General features: G+C 37.3%; 1 protein-coding gene across 9 annotated transcripts in view; it reads left to right on the top strand.

Moving 5' to 3' along the window:
* Positions 1-19,567, top strand: part of CNKSR2 (connector enhancer of kinase suppressor of Ras 2) — a 276,605-nt gene that overhangs the window by 223,596 nt on the left and 33,442 nt on the right. For 8 of the 9 annotated variants that reach the window (XM_081565963.1, XM_081565962.1, XM_081565960.1 and 5 more), the window contains 2 exons: positions 4,776-4,876; positions 7,677-8,226. In XM_081565963.1, the coding sequence (XP_081422089.1) occupies positions 4,776-4,876; positions 7,677-8,226 (651 nt within the window). Of the gene's footprint in view, positions 1-4,775; positions 4,877-7,676; positions 8,256-19,567 lie in introns of all 9 variants that reach the window. The other variant, XM_081565968.1, reaches the window with a different exon arrangement.

The raw sequence follows: 19,567 nt of genomic DNA, 5'->3' as shown, positions 1-19,567 counted from the left end.
CTATATAAAAACAGGCCAAGTGCCTCATTTGGCCTGCAGACTATAGTTTACCAACCCCTGGTTCAGAGCCATAGGATAAGAGAATGGAGGTGCCTAGAGCAGTGAAGAGTGAGGAGACAGGGCAGGAAGATGTCCAAGAAATAGCAAAACATGATTACTGCTGATGGGAATTTATCATCTTGTTGAGAATTTCAAAAATATATACTTGAAATTGCCTAAGAAAAATTAAAGAGCAATATAAAGTAAATGAGTACTAATTTTTGTACAACATGCAACTGATTTTAAAAATTGCTAAGTGGATGCAAAATTTTTTTAAAAATCCTGAAGAGGGGGCAGGATTAACGAGGATATACTTGGAGAAAGTAATCAGTAAGCCTGATGTAAAATGTTAGCTCTGAAGAGAAAGAGAAGACTTCATTAAGTATTGAAGTGTTTCTGGCATCACCAACTCAATGGACATGAGTTTGAGCCAACTCTGGGCGACAGTGAAGGACAGGGAAACCTGGCATGCTGCAGTCCATGGGGTCGCAAAGAGTCGGATATGATTGAGCGACTGAACAACAAAGTGATTCTGAGTGAGGCCTTCATCTAGCACTCTGATTGTATTATGGTGAAACAGCCACTCATTCTGCCTGAAATCACATTGAATTGTAGTAGAAAAGATACTCTTAGTAAAATATAGAAAGTGAGACATGGAAAAGTACAAACCAAATTCCATGGGAATGAGGCTGGAGAGATTTCTTCCAGGAAGGAAATGGGAAAGACATTATGTGGACTCGTAATCTGAACCGACTCTCACAGGATGAGAAGTAATAAAATAAAACATTTCTGAGAGTGGAAGCAGCATGGGTACTTCCACAAATAACATGGAAGCCATCTCCATCAAATCACTGTGCACAGCCAAACCCAGCCAGGACTATGAAGTGTCAGGCCAGTAATTAAGTCACCTTTCTTCATTGTTAAACATTTATTCCCCACTTAATTCTTCTACTTAATTTATGGGCCTATAGTTACAGTAAGAGAACTAAATACACACACACACACACACGCATCCCTTCCTTTTCAAATTACTTTAAAAAGTCATGAAAACTGTTCTTTAAAAGTGCATGTAGATTTGTTTTTCTGTTTTTTAAGATGCAAAAATTAGAAGTGTGGGCAATGTGCTGATAGGAAAATGAATCTTGAGAAAGTCAATTTGCATGAATAAAGAAACTTGGATTTTCAGGCTTAACTTCTGTATTTTGTCACTCGACATTACTTTGAAGCTGAGCATGGCCTTGATTTTAGTGGATTTCCTTTGTACTTGGTATTATATAACCAAAATTCATTATGGATGAAAGAACTGGTAAGTCACATTGCACATGCAGGTTTCAAAAAATACTCATTCCATGGATTCATGCTGCCATAGTCTGTCATGTGAGTATTTATTTTAGTGCCTACTAGAATATGGTAGATAATCATATGTAGAAGCTAAAAGTTACAGTTCAAGTCTCTACAACCGGAATCTCTGAGATAATTTAGATTTCCCCCTAGAGTATACATTCATCAGACGCTCTAACATGGATCAGAAGCATATTAGACTTCCTACCTTATATGGGATTAGGTCTCACAATATCCTATATAGTCAACTGCCAGATGCACGTGTCTACGCCACACTTCTATAGAATTGTTTGACATCTAAGTACCATTCTCAGCACTGAAGTTAAACCTGAAACAAAATAAAGCTCTTTGAGAATTGAGAATATTTCAGAAAGATGCAAAGGAATAACTGCCAAACACTGTTTCTATTTAAATACTCAGTATAGCTTAGAAGCGACTCTTTCATTGACTTAAATAAAAGTTTAGTGAATTGCTGTCTTTAACTACAGCAGTATAAAGGATATGAGGATCTTTTTCATTATGCATTATTTTACGTAGAGAAAACAAGCTTACAATGAATTTTGCCAAGATCATAATTTGGCTAATTGTCTGCTAATCCTTTTTCTGTATTTTTCCAGCTTCAGATCAGACATTCATGACACATTATTTTCAATCACACGTAAAGTCTTTGTAAAGCTTTAATTACATAAAAATGAATAAAATTCATTGTGTTTCTTTGATAGTTCTAGATGAAAAAGTCAATTTTTTTCAGATTATCCTTGGTATCAACACGAGAAGTGGAAATTTTCCTCTTCTATTGATGGCACTGTTTATTCATGATTAGTTACTTGTTAAATTGAATATCACTGCGAGAGACATTAAAAAGTATCCATTCATTCCGTGCTAAATAGAGAGCTAAGAAAAATAAATTAATTTCCTCTTAGAATGAAAATCAGACTGGTTTCAGCCTCTGGGCAGCAGTGTGCCAGTAATTTTCCACACAAACCCAAAAAGGCCTGAAGTTTTCTGTAGGCTCTTCCCTGGCATTACTCTCTCAGAGACACATGGCTTAGTGTATGAAATGAAGTTAATTTACAAAGTGGTATTTCAACCTCTTCTTAGACAACCCACAAAAAATTTTGTTTGATGGTGCTTCTTTTTTAGTAAACCAAGAATTACATCAAATTTCGAACTAGAATTTTTCCTCATTTATCAAGGAAGGAGGGGTTAGGGCGGGGAGTAGAGAGAGAATCTCCTAAATCTGCCGCTTGTAGTGTTAGTCATAGAGATCTTGAGAAAATAGTTATCCTCTCCTTCTCAATGTGCTGATTGGACTATTTCAGGTGCTAACTCCTTGGGACCCAAAGTCTCAGTGCAAAGGTGAAGGGAAAACTCAGTACAGGTGTCATAGTTTCTGGAAATAGTGGGAAGGGTAAGAGCAGAGTGATCTTGGCAGGCCTACTGCTTGGGAGAAGGAAGAGGGGTGCTTAGTACCTCTCCCTCCAGCAGTAATTTCCCAGTGGTATTCAAGCTCCCACAAAACTACCCAACCGAGGCCCCAGAGCTCCAGAATTCACTTTTCATTGCTGGAACTTGCTACAAGAAAAAATTAATGGCTAGGAAGATGAGAACACCAGGCATTTATTTCCTGTGTGATCTGGGACAGACTGTCCTAGTGCGCTACCTGCAAATCCACCAGTATTAGGAATCCTAATATTTTTTAGTGCTTTCAAGGTGTAAGGCACTTAAATATGTGCTACCTTAGTACCCCACTCATACAACTCTGAAAGGTGGTGTTTATTAGCCCCATTTTACAGATAACAAAGCAGAGTCAGAGAGATTAAGTCACCATCACAAGAGCACAGAAATGGCAGTTGGTACAGCCAGACATTGAAGCTGCATCTGCACGAGTGTATAGTCCATGCTTTTACCACTAGCATTTACTGAGTCCATTTCTGGGCAACTACATCAATTCATATTTGGGAGGAGACTTAGTATGCTTCCCATCATGAGTGTGACCCAATGTAAAAACCAGATATCAAATTTAGGTTAACTAGTCTTTGCTTTTCTTTTACTCAAAGGGGATAATTAAAGCAGGAATAGGATTTTCAGAGACTTTCTCTCCATTGCTGAAGAATTTTGACCAAGTTCTTTAGCAGGGAGGACAGGGGCTTGAAAAATCCTGAATATATGTCACATTAAACTCTCTCTTTAATATGTCACATTAAACTAAGTCATACAAAAGAGTCCCAGTAACAACCCTTCAAGGTTTAGAACAAGGCAATTTCTTAGTTCAAACCCCAGTTTTACTACTTTCTATTTGGCATATAATAAGTACTCAGTAAATGTTAATTGTACTTATTAATCAGCACCACAAGGAAAATGTATGAAAATATTACAATATGGGAATTCCTAGATGGAAAAAGGTACCTATAAAAATATGTGCCATGATTTTTCACCTACATCTAAGTATTAGTTAAGCCTTCTAGTGGTTCTTTTGTGGTGGAGCTTTTCATAAGAATAAGGAACCTTTTGTTTGGCTACCTTTTCTTTTATCATTTGAAATTCATATGGATGATGCTCCTAGATTTTTCCTTGTAAACACAAAAACTTAACCCAGCAGTTATAGGGTGGTTGAAATATTGGTAGAACAGATCTGATGATTGGCCTTTGTGCTGTATTTTACTCGACTATTGTACCTCAGTTTTTCCTCTTCCCTCTTGCCTGAGGTCTGCCAAGTCATTTTGTCTAGCGGCTTACATTTTCTACCCTTTTAAGTAGTTCTAGAAGTTTGGAGCTTACAGCCCACATCAGCAGATTTGCCCTTTTGCGTTTGGCAAGAATCAAGGTTTGCCATGTGTTTCCAAGTAGAGGTGGGAGTATGGTGTTATAGAGACTCGTGTCAGCATGACTCTGGAAACAGCGATTGTTAGATAACCAGTGAACTGAAGCCAGAGAAGAGAATTGAGAACATTATTTTGGGAGCTGTTTATATCTGTAGAGATCTCCAGCAATGTATGCATTTCTTCTTTGAGTGTTCATCTTTAAGATAAAATGATACACCTTTAAGAAACATCATGTAACATTATTCATCCTTTGAAGTTTCAAGTAGTTTGGTCTGGAATTATACCCTAAACCTGATTTGACTTATGCATTATCTTTTTCGTAACTTTAAAACTGCAGCTATGTGTAATTGCTTGCTTTAAAAGGAGGTGGGAATTGGGTGATTGTACTCTTTCTTTCTCCTCAAATCCAAACTGAAAATAAAAGTTATTGGACCTGGAGTAGCCAGTGTTGGGGAGCAGTGTATAGAAATGAAATTTAAACTTCCTTTTGTTAGCTGGTAGTGCGTGTTACTGAAAATATGGCTAGACATTTTTAATGGAATATTGATGTATCCATGTGTGAATTTTCAGATTACTGGAGTGAGAGTGACAAGGAAGAAGCAGATACTCCATCAACACCTAAACAGGACAGCCCTCCACCCCCTTACGATACATACCCACGGCCTCCCTCTGTAAGTTGCCAATAGTAATGTACTCAATATAGTATTGGATTCTTTGATCTGAAACATCCTTTTTCTATGTTAAAAAACGTTGTGTGGTGAATTACTTATCAGACCTTGGGTTTTTCAGGGGGAAAGAAAACAAGGAGCCTAAAAGCAATAAGGGAGAAACTTTCAATATACAAAGAATATTTAGTCAAGAGAAGCAATCACCATAGATTCCACACTTATAAATATCTTACCAGTTTTATTAAGAAAACATAACATTTGTGTCAGAGTAACCTTCATGAAATATCAACAAAAAAAAGTTTTTGTGGAAAAAGATATGTAAATTGACCTTATCTATTGTACACTAACAAAGTTCATTCCTATGTTCTTTAGAAACAATAGTAAAAATTGATATTATATCTGTATTGAACATGTTTTGGTAGGTAGCTTTTCAGATAGCTATGGGATCTGGTTTAATGTATATGTGTTTATGTGGTACCCTTCTTAAGACTTCTTAAACTTGTGTAAAGCATTCTATGTACAGACTGTACCTTGATTTTTATAACTGTCCCTGTTTGTTTTATGCTCATCAGAATTATTGAAAGAGTCTCAATACTGCCCCATTTTAAAGACTGTACATTGCATGGTCACGGTACGTAAGAGTCCATTCTGCCTATCTTGGGACTGAGTCTTCCACATAGAAAATGGAAACTGGATTTAGGTGACAATAGCAGCCAACCTAATTCCACTTCTATGTTACTCCAGGGGATTTTTAACAAGAAAAGTGCTACGCAAGATGTTGATATAATTTGAGGCCACTTCTCAACCTTGGCTATGCATAAGGATCACCTCTGGAATGTTTTAGAAATGCAGATACTCAGGCCTAATCCAGAGATACTAAATCGGCATATTTCGGACTACAAACAGCTCACTGGACTGGACTGTGAACTTTTTGAGAACAGGGACTCCATTCTATTCATCTGTTCATCCCTGTGGCCTAGCACAGCACTGGTACTTATTTATTCAGTGCTCAGTGAATATTTCTGAAATAAATAAATGGAATAAATGGATAAATATTTAGGCTAATGACTGAAAGGGAAGTCACATTTTTAATTGAAATGTTTGATGACAGTGTCTCTTACCTAAGGGAAAACGAAGAAAAGTAGAAGAAATGCAGAGTTGTATACACGTGTCCGTATACACATTTCCTTAATAAATGCTGTGGTGCAACAGAATGCCAGGAAGAACTAAACAAATGAAATAATGAAGTCAGTAACAAGATATAGTTTGTATCATATTTTCCCTCTTTCCGTAAAAAGTCAGGATCTGAATATTCTTTTAAAATATTTGTAGGGACTTCCCTGATGGTCCAGTGGTTAAAACTCCATGCCTCCAATGTAGGAGGCATGGGTTCCATACCTGCTCGGGAACTAAGATCCTACGTGCTGCATGGCACAGCCAAAAGATAAAAATAAATAAACCTTTAAAAATAAAATATTTGTAAACATGAAAGAAAGGGAAACTGCTTGACCAAACTGCTCTTTAATGATAGCAACTTGTGAATTTCAAGAAAGAAACTACCCACATTGTTATTAACACGTGGGAGGATAAACTGCCCACAGAAGATGCCACTGAACTCCTTTACCCAAAGGGGTAGATGTACTTTCACCTTAGTCAGGCTTTTCCTGGCCACGACTTCAGCCTCAGTCATAATGACCACATTGAACACACCTGGGTCCTCCTGCCAGGAAGGGCCTGGGCTGGTCTGTTAGCCCCCAGAGGTAGAGTAAGGCTTCTCCCAGTAGGGGTGCCTGCAAGTCTTTTACAACATTCACTTGATGCCAGTCCTTCTTGGTTGTGCTTTGTGCTGTAACATATGTTCCCAAACTTCCACTGATAAAAACATTCCATTTCTCTTTTGTGTCTATGTACTCTGAAGGCTGTGCTCAAGGCAAATGCTAATCCCTATCAGGGTGTAATCTTATCCTTCTTACATTTTAACTCTCTAGGGTGTGCCACTGGAGAAGGCAGTGGCACCCCACTCCAGTACTCTTGCCTGGAAAATCACATGGACGGAGGAGCCTGGTAGGCTGCAGTCCATGGGGTCGCAAAGAGTCGGACACGACTGAGCAACTTCACTTTCACTTTTCACTTTCATGCATTGGAGAAGGAAATGGCAACCCACTCCAGTGTTCTTGCCTGGAGAATCCCAGGGATGGCGGACCCTGGTGGGCTGCTGTCTATGGGATCGCAGAGAGTCGGACACGACTGAAGCGACTTAGCAGCAGCAGCAGCAGAGTGTGCCACAGAACTGACAAGACCATAAGAAAACTTTTCCTTGGCTCCATAGGAGCAGACAGTCACCTTTGAAGAAGAGGAAGGGTTGTGTCTCATTAAAGAGAAGCACCTTGTTTTTACATCCAAAAGCCGTTCTTGCTCTCATCTCCAAACTCTGTAAAATCTGGAAATATGAATTTGGCAACAATTCTTCAGGATTTTTAACACATAGAGATTTTAAAACTTGGGGTTTGTTTTTTAGTTGCTGAATATTTCTTATATAGGCACTCACATTCCCTTGTAGTTTGTGGTGAAACTTTGCACTAATATGTCACATTTTACATGAGAGCCCAGCATAGCTGTATTTCAATACATCCATGTCTTGGTCTCTGAAAATTTCAGCTGGGGCCTACCTTTGAGATACGTGAAAAGGTGAGTAGTCATTCACTCAACGAGTAAATATTACCTGCTGGGAATCAAAGGTGTTCCTTGGTGATATGAGTGGTCTGTTACTTCTGGGAGACTGATCACAGTCTCCTTTCCACAGATGAGCTGTGCCAGTCCTTATGTGGAAGCAAAACACAGCCGGCTGTCCTCCACAGAGACCTCCCAGTCCCAGTCCTCCCATGAGGAGTTTCGCCAGGAAGTGACTGGGAGCAGTGTGGTGTCCCCCATTCGCAAGACAGCCAGTCAGCGGCGCTCCTGGCAGGATTTAATCGAGACGCCCCTGACAAGCTCGGGATTACACTATCTTCAGACTCTGCCCCTGGAGGATTCTGTCTTCTCTGACTCGGCGGCCATCTCGCCCGAGCACAGGCGGCAGTCCACCCTGCCGACGCAGAAGTGCCACCTTCAGGATCACTATGGGCCGTACCCCTTAGCTGAGAGTGAGCGGATGCAAGTGTTAAATGGAAACGGGGGCAAGCCTCGAAGTTTCACTCTGCCACGAGATAGCGGGTTCAACCACTGCTGTCTGAATGCGCCGGTTAGTGCCTGTGACCCGCAGGATGACGTGCAGCCCACAGAGGTGGAGGAAGAGGAGGAGGAGGAGGAGGAGGAGGAAGGGGAGGCAGCAGGGGAAAACATGGGAGACAAAAGTAAGTATGTCGATGGAGATTCTTAGCCTGTACACACAGATTCCTAACCTTGTCAAACTTCTTATTTTAAGAAAACAGAATTTTGTTTCCCCTTTTTCTTAAAATAATGGTCTTGCTGCATAGGAAGTTAGGTATCCCTTGGTGTGCTACTTTCAGAACTTGAATAACTTGGGGGGAAAAAAGATGAGTAGTGAAGCCTATATCTCAGGACACTCACAGCTAGAAGAAATAATTTATTTTCTCCAGTTACTCATTTGCCTTTTCAGGTTGATGGCATTCATTTTTCTTCCTCCTCTTATCTACTTGCTTTCTTCTCACTCACACGCATCATCCCTTTGGTCCACAGTTGTTGCCCTCTGAGTTTGGGTTAGGAAGCTATAAATGCTTCAAGCAGGTGTTAGTTAGCAGGACCTTGGTTGAATAAGTAAGTAAATTCACAAAAAATACACACACTCATACATATACATACATATGTAACTTCTCTTTTCACTATTAGAAAATTGAAAGGAAAAATCCAAAAGAATTGTTTGAAGCAGAAATTTTACATTGCATTTCTATCAAATAGCAGAATCTGTTGCTAGAAACCAATTTGCCAAAAGCATCCATGTACTTGCCTGGTATGTATGTTGATTGCAAAGCTCAATTTATCTGAATCAACTCCTGAGAGAGAGAAGTCATTTAAGCAACCCTCTGTCTTATTGGCATTAAAAATTCCACAACCCAGGTTCAGTCCCTGGTCCGGGAAATGAGATCCTACAAGCCGCTTTATATGCTCCCCCCCCAAAAAAAGTAGGTAAAAAAATTAATATGTTTACTAGTTACCAAGACTTGAATGTAAAATACCAAAGAAATAGTAAAAAATCTCTTTATTCAAAATGAAATGTTAAATAAATAAATAAATGAAATATGGGCCAGTTAGTACAGATGACCCAAGCTAGTGTTGATGAAACCACAGTTACTGATTTGGTCTCATGAGGGCATTAGACTTCTCTTTTTAAAGGATACCAACAGACTGTGTCCTTCAGCCCATTTCACGAAGTATATGAGACTTCAATTAAAGGATATATTAGTGTAAGATCATCACAACTGGCAAAACAACTCAAAGCTCACAGGTTACCAACAGGTCAGGAACCTCATATAGATTTCAAGTTTGGCTTATTTAAAATGAGGGTTACTTTGGAGATTATTGACAAGAAAATTTAGTGGACCTCTTCTACTATCAAAATATGAGTTGCTTACAATAAAATTCACATGTTAAAGCTGTTTCCATATAAAGTATGTTGTAGTCATAATCTCCATGAGGACCATTATAAAAGGTATACTGTTGGTTCAGGAAAGTTGATTACCTGCCAAGCCCTCATAACATTCACATTTATTAGAAATTATAGAAGTCTTGTAGAAGAAAGATCTAGGAACCATGTTAGGCCTCTGTAGGAGTTCTGGCAAGCACGATCATACATTTTTTTATGTTAGGATGATTAATGAGTTGTTTTCTAAAACTTAACTAAAGATAAGTTAGAAACCTCATTTTGACTGTTGTCCGGGTACTGCATAACTGCTACAACTCAGTATGGGAGGTTTATTCAGTATTCTACAAATGCATTAGGGAAAATTCTTCATCTCTGCCATTTTCAAATAAATTGTGTTGAAATTAGGCACAGCCCTCTGAAATATAGAATCCTGTTCACAACACATTCTTTCATTGCCATACGTAGAAGCCTTTGAAGCTGTCTTTTTCTGTTAAGCTAGATACTTAGCACTTCCTCCTGGTCATTGTGTAGGGAGGACTAGAAGGGAGAATATGTGTCCTAGGACCTGAAAGGCAAAGCTAGGCCTTTGCTTGCCCTTCCTTCAGGCTCCACTAGGCTACAAAGCATCTCTAGTTAGATGGCGTTGGATTATTTTTTCTTCTATTGTCAGTTTTTTGCTGTTTTGTTGATCAAATGTATTTTTAGCCATACAGATGCACTCCAAGTGGATGGGTTTTTCCTTCAGGTTCTCAAGTGGGTCAAGTAGGCAGCTACTCAGTACTTTTCATCTTTTTCAGCAGGCTTTCTCTTTGTAGAATGATTGCAATAAGGGAGAACAGCCCTAGGAAATGTGTAGATAAACTTGGTATTGCATATTTTGCCTTTACAGTTTGATATGATGGGGCAGCTTGGGCTATTGCAGCTGGGTCTGTTTCACGAAAGGTGGCTGTGCACTGTCTTCCACAGCCCCATATATTTCTGGGTATTTTTCTATAAATCTTGCCACTTGATGTCTCAGTGTCCTTTAAACCATTCTCATCAGGGCAGTACGTTTCATGCTTGCCTAGAAGATTAATGATGGTTTTTCTGCATTACTGTTTCTAATATTGAGAAGCGTACGATTTGATGAACACTTCATTTGGGAAACATCAGCTATAAAAAATCAGTGTTTTCAAAAGAATCTTTAATGTCTAGTTAAGGGGAGTGTCTTATTCATGACTGCTCTGAGTTGGCCATTAGGAGTAAATATTTTAGGCTGCTTGTTCAAATCAGGCTGCTTGGTGCTATGTCAACAGAGTCAAAATTATACATGGGAAAGAAGCTGTGGCCATCCCATCAGCCTCACACTTATAGCCCTCCACACAGAGTGCTCACTATGCTACCACTCGGGTCAGCAGGCTACCATGCTTGTTAGAATCAAAGGCTAGCAGCAGTGTATTACTAACTGTCCTACTCAAGGCCAGCATGCGTTGTGACCTACTAAAGTGAATTTGCACTAATCAAGTACAGACCTGCAGAGGAAATAAGTTTCATGTCTCTAGCTCCAAACATTTTCTCAGTTTGCCAAGAAATTAAAAATAGGAAATATCAGGCAAGTGAACAGAAGGAGCCATGGGAGAAAATGTTAAAATACAGCCTATCTTCAGCTTTAAGGATTAAGAATTACGTCACCACAACCTAGAAGGGTGGGATGAAGTGGGAAGTGGGAGAGAGGCGACATATGTATACCTATAGCTGATTCGTGTTGATGATGTATGGCAGAAACCAACACAACATTGTAAAGGAACTATCCTTCAATTAAAAGTAAATAAACTTTTACAAAAGAATTATGTCATCAACCAAACCCCTTTCATGATCTGTATCATGTAGTGCTTATGAGTTTACAGAGCAATTTAAGAAGCAAGATATACCTACATCTGTTACCTGAATGGTTTTTTCATTTTCTTTGTACATGTAGAATTTGGCCCTGCTTTGGAGGTGTAAATATAGTCTTCTTTGGAGCATACTTCTTAGAGCATACTTCAATCTATGTTCTCATGGTTGAACTACCTTTTGTCTTATTTTGAAATTCAGTTCTTTAACTGAGTCACACTGTGATTTTTCTCAGGCTGAACTCATTTTAGTCTAAATGGATGGTACTAAAAGTACAGATGAGACCTGTCTTGTTTTCCTTTGACTGAAAAGTCAGCTTGCATATTAATTATCCTGACCTACTTCACTGGCATTTGGGAGAAGACAACTAATTTCCTATTATCCCAATTAGCACTTTGGAATCTTACTGAGGTGTAGGCCTTATAATATCTCAGTGAAATTAAATTATAAATTATGTCAGCCTATGCAGCTTTCAAGGAGTATTAATCATAAAATTGTGGGACAAAATATAAAGATATAATATTCTTTATTCAGAAATCATTTGCCATAACACTAAAATACGGTTTTAGTTAATACAGCTTGAAGTCTGCTTCTAATAGCTCTCTTTCCTTTGCCATACTATTCAGTTTAGATGAGGTTTTTGAAAGCTTTATCCGTTAATCCTGCTGATTTCCCTCTTGGCAGTTAAAAGAGCACTCTTTATCAGCCATACATTTTTGGTGCCTCCAGGTACTCAATGAAGTTATAATGTGCTCTTTTTCATTGTCCTAGAGATAACCTATCAGCATTCATATTTACACATTTATTAGTTTGGTCTTATGAATCTAAAGCAAAACCTAGGTTTTGTTTTGTTTTTTTTTTTTCCTTAGCAGGGATAAGGGTTGTGATGGATAAAATGTTACCTACTAGCTACAATACCTATCAGGTTATCTGGCTAGGATATTTATTGATACTTTCAAAATGAGATATGCCAAGAAGTGTGCTTTAAAGTTGTTTTTTTTAATCTAACAGCCATTGCACACCATTGGTAACTTAAGAGCTGTACAAAATGTGCAGCTCAGTGCCTTAATATCTTAAATAATCTAGGCAGAGAGGCTAGATAATGATTTCTAATATCATGCAGAAGAAGATAGATTAATCCTCTTCAATCATTTTGAGAGTCCTGAAGTAATTTCCTGAAGAGTTTCTAAATGCTGTGAATTTTATTTTTAAGAACATTCAGGTAAGAAGTATATGGACAAGGGAAAGATATTCTCAGAATATGAAATTGTGTTAAAGGAAAAAAAGGAGCAAGTTGAAAATAAAAATGTTGCAGTACTTTTTACTATTTTATTTATTGTCAAGATAAATTATGCTCAAGCACAAAGAGTTTGGAAGAGCGTAATCATTAATAATATCTTAAATTACAGTTCAGGTCTAAAGGGAATAGATGGAAAAGATATACAAGCAATGTGAATAAAAAGACATGTACCAAAAAGTCAGAGAAAGAATAGTAGAGAACCTTAAAAATATCACTTTTGTGAAGTTCAAGGGCACCATTCTTGGCTGGTTATGTAACACATTGATATTGAAAAAACAAAAACAGCACTTCCCTGGTGGTCCACTGGTTAAGAATCTGCCTTCCAACACAGGGGATGTGGGTTCGATCCCTGATCAGGGAACTAAGATCCCATGTGCTCCAACAAAGATCTGACACAGCCATAAATAAATAAATAGTAAAAATAAAAGAAAACTCTAGAAAGCAAAAACAAATATTCTCTTAATACTCTACTATCTGATTTTGAAGAAAGACTGTTAAGGAGACATAAACACTAAAGATTGGGTATAAAATAGAATGTAGCTATGATTCCGGTATTAGTTATAGGTTGGATTTTTAATCACACCTCCCTCTTTTTTTTGGTTTGAATAATGGGGAAAAGCTAATTAACTTACTGAAAGTTCAGAGATGGAGTTGTTCTGGAATAAATATCATGGCTCTGTAATGTCAGGACTCAGCTAACTTTTCTGTAATGCCAACACCTCTGAGCATCACTTTTTGTAAGATAGCATCCAAAACCCAAAGACCAGACCCTATTCTTGGTACTTTTTGCAAAATCAAAACTTTTTAGATCCTTCCAGCAGACTTAGCCCTAGATTTCACTGGCCAAGGTTGCATCACATGCCCCTGCCCGAATAGCAAGGGAAATGGAATGGTTATGAGTTTAGACTAACCTTGATTTGTAAGATCATAAAGAAAAGGAGTGTACCAAACTGTCTATCATTACTATCTATTGATACATGAGCCTCTGTACTATTATGTGTATCATCAAATGTATTTGTTCCAGTAGTGTTTCACCCTTTCATTGTATATGTGCAAACACACACCCCAGATCACATCACATCATTTGAAAGTCTTGACCCTAATAAAATGTTAAATATCAGAAAAAGGATGCATATTACATAAACCTTGAAAATATAACAAGTTAGATATGTAGTTGACCTTTGAAATAAATAAGCATGTTTTCCTATGAACACTGAGTGACCAAAGGCTAGAATACAGTCTCTGGAGACATTCCTCAGTTCACATCTTTGCTTTGTCACTTTACCACTTCCAAGTGGTATGACTGATCAAGTTATTTAACACCTCTAGACCTCAATTGTTAGATGATGTGGTAACAGTTCCTACATTTTGAGGTTATATGAGGATCGAATGAGGTAATGCCAGAAAGCACTTAGTTTCCATTTCTGACACACTGTAAGTCTATCCAATAAATGTTTTATAATTATGTAATTTATGTAGATTTCATGCAGATTTGGATTTAAGCAAAGAGGGCAATTACAATACTTAAATAGTGAATTAGTCCTGGCAAACCTCACTAAATAACATTTACCTGACTACATGACCTGACTTTGTTCAGTTCCAGCTATTGAGTTGAATCATATGAATTGCTGTTTTTGTAGGTCAAAATGATGAAGTATCAGCAGTTTTGTATATTTCAACACAATATGTTAGCTGTGCTCTAGGAGCTAAAATAGAAATATCCCTCATTTCACATTCTTATCAGTCACTCTTCCTTTCCTTTTTGACTTTGGACATTTGGAAACTCAGAAGAAACTTTGTATTCCAAATAGAAGTTACTTCATGTATATTTGGGCTTTCCTGGTGACTCAGACAGAAAAGAATCTGCCTGCAATATGGGAAGACCTGGGTTCGATCCCTTGGTCAGGACGACCCCCTGGGGAAGAGAATGGCTACCCACTCCAGTAGTCTACATTCCACGAGGTCACAAAGGGTTGGACACAACTGAGCACCACTTTCACACTTTCACTTTTTTTTTCATATATATTTACTGAAATATTTGTTTATAGATCTTGCCATTCAGGTTCAGATATTTTCCCCTAAGAGAGTTCTACCCTAACAACCCAGTCTGACCCAGATGTCCGTTCCCTGCCCCCCCCACCATTCATCCTTGGTTGTGCTACCCTGTTTTATATTCTTCACAGTTTTATCACTTTGAGTATAATATCAAATACTGTTAGCTGATTTATTTACCATCTCTACCCACCAGTGTATAAATTTCTACAGAGCAAGAATTTTATTCTTGTCTTGTATGCCCAGTGCCCAAAACAGTATATGGCCCATAGTAGGCCAGGCACTATTGGATAAATGAGTAAGTGAATGAATGAATAATTATAACCCTTTTATCACTAATTCTTTCCCATTTTATTATATAGTAGTTAAAGCTAAAGTTATTTTTTATTCATTGTGTGACATAAAATCAAAACATTACAAAATTTTTTATTTTGGGTATCTTGTAAAGGGAAGGGCAGGACTGCATGTGTTCAGCATACCTTCTCCATGCTGGGCACCACAAAGCTAGGATACTAATAACTAGAATTACTGCTCTTTCGATTGATATAGCTCATTTGTAGTCACTTTCTCTATGTTGAAACCATTTTCTTCCTGTTTCACTCCCATGTCAAAGATGAAGGCCACAAGAAGATGACATATTAGATAAGCAATTTACTGTTATAAACCAGATCTTTCAGCACCCATTGGTAGTAGATTTTCCTACCAAAATCTGCTGCCTCCCTCAGAAGTCACCCAACAGCTAACTTCATCCTGATTCATTCGTAAAATGTGTTGAAGTTGCAACTTGTACTTTAGCAAATAGTCAATAGCCTGTATCAGCCAGGAAAATATTCTCAGAAGTTTCATAATAAGTAATGAAGCCAGATTCAATTGGCTAAAGAATGAATTCTAGACGCTGCAGAGTCAGCAGCAGAAGATGTGGACAGAGAAGAGTTAAAGCTCACATACAAGAATGACTACCCGTCACCTGTATAGCTAAGACTAGTTATGATTTACAGTTTGTTTTCCCAAGAAAGGTGATGCAGTTCAGCCACACTGCTAGTTGTTACTATTTTCACACACCAAAAGGCAATCCCCTTTCTTCAGATCAGTGGTAGCATATAGTCAGTTTCTCAGTAGAATTTGTTCTAGCTTATTTTATGAGATGCTGTTCTAAGTTTAAACTCCTTTTATCTGGGTCGGCCTTGCCAAAGCTGAAGGTCACAAATGCTCCTTTTTTTTCCTTCTATATGTGAAGCCTACCTCCTATGGTTACCAACTACTGGAAGATAGTAGACTAAGACATAATAGGAATACACTATAAAACATGCATTGGAAGTTTTTAAACTTTCCTACATGTTTTTCTTTTATTGTTTTAATGAAAAGTAGTAACTTACTTGTTGCTAGATAAACAAATTAATTAAAATACAATGATAAAAGTAAAAAGCAACCCTCTCTCCTTCTTACTCTCCAGAGGTAACTTCTTTTAAAAGTTAAAGCTTTAAAAATTCTTGTATGAATTTTTTTTTCTCATATATCTTTTTCCTGTAACTCAGTGTGAGTAGAGAGGAATGATATGGTTTAGTTGGTTTCAAGTTAGTGTATTTCCTCAGAAATTTTTTTGATGTGATCTTAGTTTATAATATAAGCAGTAGTCTGTGTAATTACTTACATACCACCTCAGAATCCAGCCCCAATCCCAGCATATATCACCCTAGAAAATGCAGCAGTTACCTGTTGACTATTTCAAAAATGATGGAAGGAGCTGGAAGAAATGACAATGGCTGTACATTCATGCTTACACCTCACACACACACACTCAGAGTGGTGTGTCTCTCCTTGCCTACCTGCCCAATGCCTTAATGCTGTATGACTTTTTTTCCCACCCTTCTTTACGGGGGTCTTCCCGTAATGTCAGCTTATTCCAAATATCTGTGATGAAAACAGCTAAGCCAGAGCCAAGTAGCTAAAAAACATAGCAAGTCTAGCCTTCAAAGCCAGAACGTAGAACTCCGAGATGGGCTTCAGAACCACTGTGTCTGGTGGTCAGTTTTTTCACCTGTGACTTTGCCTTTAACCTTTTTACTAAACCATCTCCCTTACTTCTTTTTTCCAGTGTTCTCACAAATTCCTTCCTTCTGGACTCTCAAGCTTTCTTATGTTTAGTCATATGCACTTTAGCCCTAATAGTTGGTCCTAATAGCTCGATCTTTTACACTCTGAAATTTTGTCTTTAATGTGAAAATACTCACTAACATGACATGCAATAAGGAAAAAGTACCTATCATTATGTATCTTAAATGCAAAAGTGGCAATTGGTTATTAAAAATATTTTAATATTTAAACCTCATCCTTGAGAATTCTAGAAGGTTATTGTCTCTGGTATGTAATTTGACGATTTCATATATATTTGTTTCTATTACAAACACAAAATTTGCCAATAAGATCAATTTTCTAGGTTATCTCACAGAAATTATAGAATGTTTGAAAATAAGAGTGATAGTTAAGATTCATTTCATATATATAAATTCTTTAACATTCTTAATCCTGGATTCCCTAATATTTCAGTATCTAAATTCAGCCTACTAAAATATAAACTAAACCTCTGTATTGTATTTTTGCTTTGCTGTATCAATGTATAGTCTATTTAGTTCTAAGTGTGTATTCATTCATTCATTCAACAAACATTTACTGTTTATTTATTATAAGCCAGGCACCATGTTAAGAGTATATCTAACTCTTTCGTAAGTCTGCTTACAACAAAAGTTTGTAAATTATCTTTGAAAAATAAGAAAAATCTTTCTGATAGCATGAAACAGAGCGAATAATTCAAAGTATTCAGCCTCCTTGTTACACTGTGCCGATAATTCCCCTAATAACCAATTGATAATATAAAAATGATCCTTTGAGAGACACTGCAAGATATCCTTTGTTCATTTTAAGGTACTTATCACTTATGCAAAATTTATAAAGCTGGTTAGGATCAAATAAGATCACTCTTGAGCTATTTCTGATTTGGCGCATTCCTTAAACATTATGGTTGGGGAAAATACTTCTTGGTTACTCAGATATGCTGATTAACTGAAACCAGATGTCTAAAACTTCTCATTGATTTCTATAAAATTAGGAATTTTTTCTCAATCAAAGAAATATTAATCTATGGTCAGTATGATATATAGGCCATGATACTACACTGACATAATACTATACTGACCACAAGGTAAATATTTCTTTGATGATTGAGAAGATGCTTCCCAATTTTATAGTACAACTAATATGGAATTTGATCATCAGAAAAGCCCACTATTGACAGAGTGCCAAATACAGAAAATTATACTGTATTTTGAATGTCCGTTTTAGGGAAACTTGAACCTTTTTAAACAGAATTTTTCTCTTTCTTCCACCTTTATAACCCCATGTATTCCATGATTTTGAATCTGATATATTTATTTTGCTTTTTCTCTTCTGATAAATCATCTGTAGGCTTTATTGACTTAATACCTAAGATCTATTCATTTAAGACCTGAATTTTCTCATCCATGACACTATTGCTTCCTTTCTTTTAATATTTTCCTTTAATTGTTGCTGTTGTTGCCCTAATTTTTAGTCTATTCTATAACCTTATGAAATGGGTATTTTAAAGCACTCACTTTAGGATTCTTGGTGAGAGAAAATAGCCCATAACTTCAGCACCACTAAACTTAAACGTTACCTTTTTTCCTCTAGCATCTCTGCTGTTTTCTTCTTGTTCTTTAACAATATCAACAGGCAGGGGTTTTCATGCCTTTTCTATAAAGAACAGGGAGGAGGGACAGCTTGGAATCTGTGTGGCTTCAATACAGCCCACTGCCAACTCTGACAGTAAGCCCCACCCCTCACTTTGTATTCTATTCTCTGATACCCTATGTCGTTGCTGAGTAGCCATCTTGATTTAGCATCCTGGGTTCTAAGACTCATGATCATCTTTTATTAACCTAATTAGAACAATTGTGCCTCATCACTGGAGGTCGGAAAGATGTTTACAATTCCAAAAATAATTCTGTACAAATGTTGAATATCTTTGCTGAATAATTAAGTGAAAAGTTAGCCATAACTTTGAAATCTTCTTTAGATATGTAACACTTTTTTTTTGATTTGTGTTTCTGTGAATAGTGTCTCTCTGGTAAATGCTATAGAACCCATTTCAAATGTTTTATATCAAGGTAAAGAATTCATTTAATAATAGATAAATTGTTTTTTGTTGGAGGAGGCATATAACAAATACCATGCTATATGTAAATATGCATAATAATTAGCTATCTCACCATAGAAATTAGAGTTTTAAATATCGATTCTCCCACCCAATATGGAAATACCTTTATACACCTGATGAATTTTATTGAGTCTCTGCTTGAATATTTTAGGGAATTAGAGCTTACTGCCCCCAAAGACAGGACATTCCATGTTGGACAGCTCTAGTTTAAAAAGTCTTCCTGGTAGTGATATAAAAGCTGACTTCTTATAAATTTTCTACTCATTGTGGGTCTTGACATTGAAAATCAGAAAAATACTGAAAGGCTGACATGTGGAAGACGGATGAATGATCTTTAACATTCCAGAGGACGTAATAGATGCATGGAGGGTGATTTTATTTTATTTTTATTATTATTATTTTTTTTAGTTCTATCAGTTTATTGCTACTAACCCATCTCCCTCCACCCTCATGCACGCGTGCTCAGTCATGTAACCCCATGGACTGCAGCCCACCAGGCTCCTCTGTCCATGGACTTTTCCAGGCAAGAATACTGGAGTGGGTTGCCATTTCCTTCTCCAGGAGGGTGATTTTAGATTGATATGAGGGAAAACATTCCAATGATTGCGTTTGCCCATGAGTGGAATAACTGGTCTT

This window comes from Giraffa tippelskirchi, chromosome X (genome assembly GCF_054371585.1).
Source record: "Giraffa tippelskirchi isolate mGirTip1 chromosome X, T2T-mGirTip1v1.2.pri, whole genome shotgun sequence".
Lineage (NCBI taxonomy): Eukaryota > Metazoa > Chordata > Mammalia > Artiodactyla > Giraffidae > Giraffa > Giraffa tippelskirchi.
Note: the sequence above shows the minus strand (reverse complement) of the source record. Positions and strands in the feature narration are given on the sequence as shown.